The sequence below is a fragment of the Cynara cardunculus genome (genome assembly GCF_001531365.2).
Source record: "Cynara cardunculus var. scolymus isolate 2C chromosome LG 1, CcrdV1, whole genome shotgun sequence".
Classification (NCBI taxonomy): Eukaryota; Viridiplantae; Streptophyta; class Magnoliopsida; order Asterales; family Asteraceae; genus Cynara; species Cynara cardunculus.
In genome coordinates, this window is record NC_037528.1 from 12,224,264 (window position 1) to 12,230,427 (window position 6,164).

At 36.2% G+C, this 6,164-nt stretch overlaps 1 protein-coding gene and 1 non-coding gene across 2 annotated transcripts; both read left to right on the plus strand.

The window, feature by feature from the left end:
- Positions 1-3,728: 3,728 nt before the first annotated feature.
- TRNAT-UGU lies at positions 3,729-3,800 on the plus strand. The gene has a single exon. It is a non-coding gene; the product is annotated as a tRNA-Thr (tRNA).
- A 143-nt stretch (positions 3,801-3,943) lies between these two features.
- On the plus strand, positions 3,944-4,354 carry LOC112511565. The gene has a single exon (XM_025117277.1). The coding sequence runs from the start codon at positions 3,944-3,946 to the stop codon at positions 4,352-4,354; it is 411 nt and encodes a 136-aa protein (XP_024973045.1).
- The last annotated feature ends 1,810 nt before the right edge of the window (positions 4,355-6,164 follow it).

Genomic DNA, 6,164 nt, shown 5'->3' on the forward strand with positions numbered 1-6,164 from the left:
AGATTTTTTATATTTAAAATGAGATATTTATCTTGTATTTGATTGTGTTTATCTGCAGTTAGTTACACGAATTCAGATATGGGATGAAATCGGATAGAGATGAACGGGTTTAAGAGTTTTTAAGAGTTTTAGCCAAATACTTTATAATATAGTATAGATAAATGAAGAATTTTAGTAATTCTTTTACTTCAACAGCTATGTCATGTTTACTTTAAAAAAAAAATTAAATAAAGAAAGAAATTATTATTTTAATATTTTCCATCAATAAAATTTATTAAAAATAAATGTTTAAGAGAATTAAATATTTTATTAAATGTATTAAATATTTTAATAATATACTTAGGTGACGTTTGGTTCGCAGATTCTGAAAAAATCTAATGGAATTGGAATGTTGAATTCCATTGACCAAATTTCATTCCCTCGTTTAGTTCATTCTTTTTCACGAAAGAAATATTCAAAATCCAACAAATTCCATAAATAAAGGAATTTAACATTCATTAGCAACTACATGGTATTTTGATGGAATGAAATCTCTATCTTCATTATACCAAATATGTCATTAACCTAATATACTTTAATCTCATAAAACTCAATATGACCATTGTCGACCACCTCCGACCACTATTGGTCTGAACCACCACTGACTACCATCGATCTAAACCACCGTCGACCACCACCACTGACTACACCGATCTAAACCATCGTCGACCACCACCGCCCACTACCACCAATCTGAACCATCGCCTACTACCACCGGTCTGAACCACCGCCGACCACCACCACCGACTACCACTGATCTGAACCACCACCATCGACTACCATCGATATGAACCACCACCGACTACCACCGATCTAAACCACTGCCGACTACCACCGATTTGAACCACCACCGACTACCACCGATCTGAACCATCGCCGACCACCACCATCGACTACCATCGATATGAACCACCACCAACTACCACCGATCTAAACCACCACCGACTACCACCGATTTGAATCACCACCGACCACCACCACCACCACCGACTACCACCGATATGAACCACCGCCGACCACCACCATAGACTAGCACCGATATGAATCACCGCTGATTTAAACCACCGCCGACCACTATCAATCTAAACCACCATCGGACACCGCCGATCTGAGCCATCACTGATCTGATTCACTATCAATCTGAACCACCGCTGATAACCGCTATTTGAACCACCATGGACCACCACCGATCTGGACCACTGTTGACCATCGCCATCTGAACCACCACAGACCACCATCGATCTGAACCACCGCCAACTACTACCGATCTGAAGCACCGCCGATCTAAACCACCATTGACCATCACCAGTCTGATTCATCGTCGATCTGAACCACATCCGACCATCGTCACTTGAACCACAACGAACCACCATCGATCTATATCACTGCCAACCGCCAAAGACTACCATCGATCTGAATCACCGTCGGATACTGCCGACCACCACCGATTTGGACAACCATCGCCGCCACCGCCTATCTGAACCACCACTGACTACCTCCATCTAAACTACTACGGACCACCATCGATCTGAATCACTGTGGACCACGACCATCTGAACCTCCGCCGACTACCATCGATTTAGTAACGTCGTTTGGCTTACGATTATATTTGGCTTGTGTATTTTATATTGTTTTACATATTAAATAATTATTTTATTAAAGTATTTTTAGTTTTAAAAAAATAAAATTTTTAAAAAAGGGCATTTTGGTCATTTACCAATGTTTTATTCCAATTCTAAAGCTACATTTTGTGAACCAAACAGACAGATTCCAATTCTTTAATAGATTTCATTCCAATGTCTGCCAACCAAACAGGTGGTCAAACCTGACAACATTCCATTATAATTTCTCCAAAGTCAATTTTTTTTAACATATTCAATTTCATCCAAAAACATTATGCAAACCAAACGCCACCTTAGTATTAGAGTTGCTATAAAAAAATAATTGTTGGAGTTGAATGCAATTTTTTATTAAAGATTGTAACTTTTAATATTCTACTTTTAAAAAAAAATAGCCTATAAAGAAGTGTTGCATATATCCATACATAGAAAACACACTTATTTTCAATCTAATGTTTGTCTAATTTAATTTCAATCATATTAATTGATGATTTAACAGTTTTAATGAATTATATTTAATTCGATTATCTGCAAAGTTAGATCGTTTTTTTTAAAATATAAACCAATTTAAAGGTGAAAAAATTGTATTTTTGAAAAATACGAAGAACAACTATATTGATTAATGAATTGATCATTGTAAAACGTATTTGTTATCTTTATTATATAAAAATTCAATTATAATAGTTAATAAATTAATAAAATTGTTTTTGTTTTAAATAAATTTTAAATAATAAAATTATTTACATTAATCAATTAGACCCCCTTTTGATTTCAAAGAAACACTTAATTTTGACCAACACACTAGGCATGGTAACATGGTAGGGATGAGACGGGTTATGTAATTCCTGGCTCTAGCCTCGGTTTTTGGTAATAGCCCTCGACTCCGTCTAGCCCTGACGGGGTGCGGGGATTAACATCTCATCCCCGGTCAAACCCCGATCAATCCCAGTCAAACCCCACGAAGAATATCTGTTAGTTTAAGTATACCGACCCTGCCTTGAGTAACATTCTTCGGCCCCCGCCCCCGTTTTGAGTCTACCGGGGATCCCCAACCCCGGGACCTGTTTTAGCAGAGAATCTCCATGATCGTTCTGGTCGGATGAGTCAGGTTCTCCACTGGGTAGGGGCAAATCACAATCCTTACCAAACACCCCTTTATACCAATCTTCAATGGAATATTACATACCAAATCATTTTAATAAAGACATCTAGTTTGATGTAATGAATAGTAAGACACCAAATTTGATGTAATATTATTTATTTACATCAAATTTTATACCAAATAAATTAGGTGAAATATTCGATGACGCCCTTGAGGGTAAACTTGTTCATCAGTTGACATCCATTGAATGTGAGGAGAACCAAACCGATCAAATTATCCATTGGATGTTGGATTTTGCCAACTGACCCGATCCAATAAACATTGGATAACCCATCCAAATTCAACCCAATTGATGATTGGATCGGTTCGGTTTCATTCATTGGATACTTTTATCGGATATCCAATGGATGATCCGTTGGGATTTAATCCATATATTATGTTTCAATCCAATTCTTCAACAATGATAAAAATTGATTAATCACTTTTAATATGTGTTAAAGCCAAAACAAGGGGACTTAAAAATTCAAAGGCTCACATAAAAACAAATTCCGATTTAAGCAATTTGAAAATAAATTAATTGGATAATGGTTGGATGGACAAACTGGATGATCATCAAATGATTAATTGGATGTTGATCGGTTCGGTTTTGGTCGATTTTGGACTGTCATCCAAGAACCGACCGATCTAAATTGGATTGTTGAAAATTTTAATCTAATCCGATCCGATCCAATTGGATATCCAAGGTCAGTTCTAACTGAATTAGTCGGTTTCAATTGAATCGATTGATTTTCTGTACACTCCTACTTGAAGGTGCATTTAATATGAGAATGGATTCGACAAGATTGAACAAGACAGACTGATGTATACGTTTGAAGTAATTTTGGAATGTTTTATAGGGTTTTATTTGCAAATCCTAAATTTAAATTACATTTATTCATATAATTTAGTATCCACCTTTTGGCACCCAAGCCCCTATAGCTCAGTGGTAGAGCGCCAGTCTTGTAAACTGGAGGTCTGTAGTTCGATCCTGCATGGGGGCAACCATTTTTTATTTTCTTTTTCTTTTTATTTTTCGGTAATTTGATTTTGAAACTCGCTAAAACCCTAACCAGCAAATTACAATATTGGGTTATCGATCCATCGTACTCACCCTCCTGAAATTTCTTACTTTTTCCTCTCATCCATGGCTTCCCTTCTCCTAAGGCTTGTTAGAAAGCAATCACCCAGCACAACCCTAGTTGCTAATCTCAACAAACGAATTCTCTCCCCATCGACCCATTTACCCGATTCCAAACCCGTTCAACCCGCCACCGCGATCCCCTTCTTCAATGGCGTACCCGAAACAACTGACGAATTAAACCCTCATCATCATTCTTCATGCTTTTACCCGACTTTTGCATTTGAGAGTTTCTTGAATCCAGTTTCTCAAATTGGGTTTATTCAATCTGCTGTACCAGAAGAAGAAGAAGAAGACATTGTTTCAGGTAATGATGAACAAGGGATTTGGGCTGATAGTGTGAAGAAAAAGAGAAAGAAGAAGATGAACAAGCACAAGTTAAAGAAGCTGAGGAAGCGTCTGCGGAGGAAAACATAAGTGTTCTTTTTTCTTCCATCTGGTAACTGGTGAGGATGCTACGATTATCTCCTTTTACAAGATTTCTTATTGATTTAAGAACAATTCTACTTTAAATTTATGTACCATCCCTTCTTTTGATTATAGCTTACGCAAATAACTTCCAAGACCTAATTTTAGTGTTACTTGCTCGAATTGAAAGGGCTTAATAAGTTAAGATGGCATCAATCAAGTGCTTTTTGACCTAATAGTATCTCTAGAACCCTTATGGTTCTTGGCTTCAAGTAAGATATCAATATCAATTAAAATGGTGTCTTTTGTTTTGATTTTTGAAGGTTTCAGGAGTAACGTGATATGAATTGACTATATTATCTTGCTTGATGATCCCCCATTTCTACTTATAACTCAACTGTCAACTATGCCTATTATCTTGCTTGATGATCCTTTGCATTGCAAAACAAGTTTAAATGGGAGTTCCCGTTCACAAAGATTATGATAGAAAACAATATAGTTGCTGGATCATGTTGTTTGATATGCTTTTAGAAGTAAATTTTCTGCAGCTTTGTGGCTCTTTGATTCCATATCCGCTTGTTTATTCCATATGCCTTGAAAACTAAGCTGTTCGTTTTCTGGGTGACTAGAGATGGTAGATTCAGTTTTTAGGTGCGATTGGATTATTCAATTCTTTTGATAAATGGTAGTATTGTAATAGCATAGAAGAGTGTTATAAGAATTCTTGTGTTTTGTGCATATATTTCTTATGAATTGGGCTTGATAGACCATCATTTTTCAAATGATTCTGAACATTGTGGTTTATAAAGGTTAGCATAATTCCCGGAAGTTAATGTGGTGGTTTCTTGGACATAATGCCTTAATAGTCTCTGTGTGTTTGGTACATAGACCGGACAAGACAAGACAGGTTAGGACTGTAGGGTCGAGAGTGATGTAGACCACCCAAAAGAATTTTGAAAGGTTTTTAGGTTTTAATTTGACATGGTTAGTTTAGTAATTTACCAATTTTGTATTATTCCATCCTGTTCCACATGAAAGAGATTGGTAATGCTTGCTTGAGTTTGGACAGCATTGTTCGTAGACTTCTAAGCTACATGGTGAATTAGGACATATATGAGTCTCGGTTGTTTGCATTCTACGCAACTAAAGATCACTAGGATCCAGCAAGCAGCCATGAACCAAGTTTTGTGTGCTTAAGTTAGCCTAAAGGCTCTTGTTGATAGGGATCACTCGTCTTCAAATAGTGCATATATGGTGTGACCAGGTGACGTTCGGTAGGTTTTGGTTCTGGCGATCTTTTTATGGATCATTGGAGAACTTGTATGCGTGTTTTAGTAGCTTCTTACATATCGGACTGCACTTCTTTTGAAAATTTGCATTTTTATTTTTCTGTGTCTTATATATATTGCCAGAAAGATAACAATGGGACCCACAAATGAATTTGGTTCTAAAATATTGTATTCAGTTTGGTGATTTGGTTTGAATTTTTCTTCTTCGGCATGAACTATTGGAGTTCTTGTTTCATTGTTATCGGGAGGTACAAGTACGAGTTATTGAAGAGAAGCTAATGAAGACATATGGTTGCTAGAAACTCGAATGACAAGATTGAGTTGAACACTTTGTTTCTTGTGTTAGTGAATGCCCAAAAACCAATCATATGATGATTGTAACTTTGAGTTTGTTTCATTAAATTGATAAATATAAAGGCATTGCCCATTTTATTATGTATATATTATGTTCTGTGTTTTAATTATTCATAATAAATAACCTTAGAATAATGTATTCTAAATGTCCCTGGTTAAATATTATTTCGGGTTTA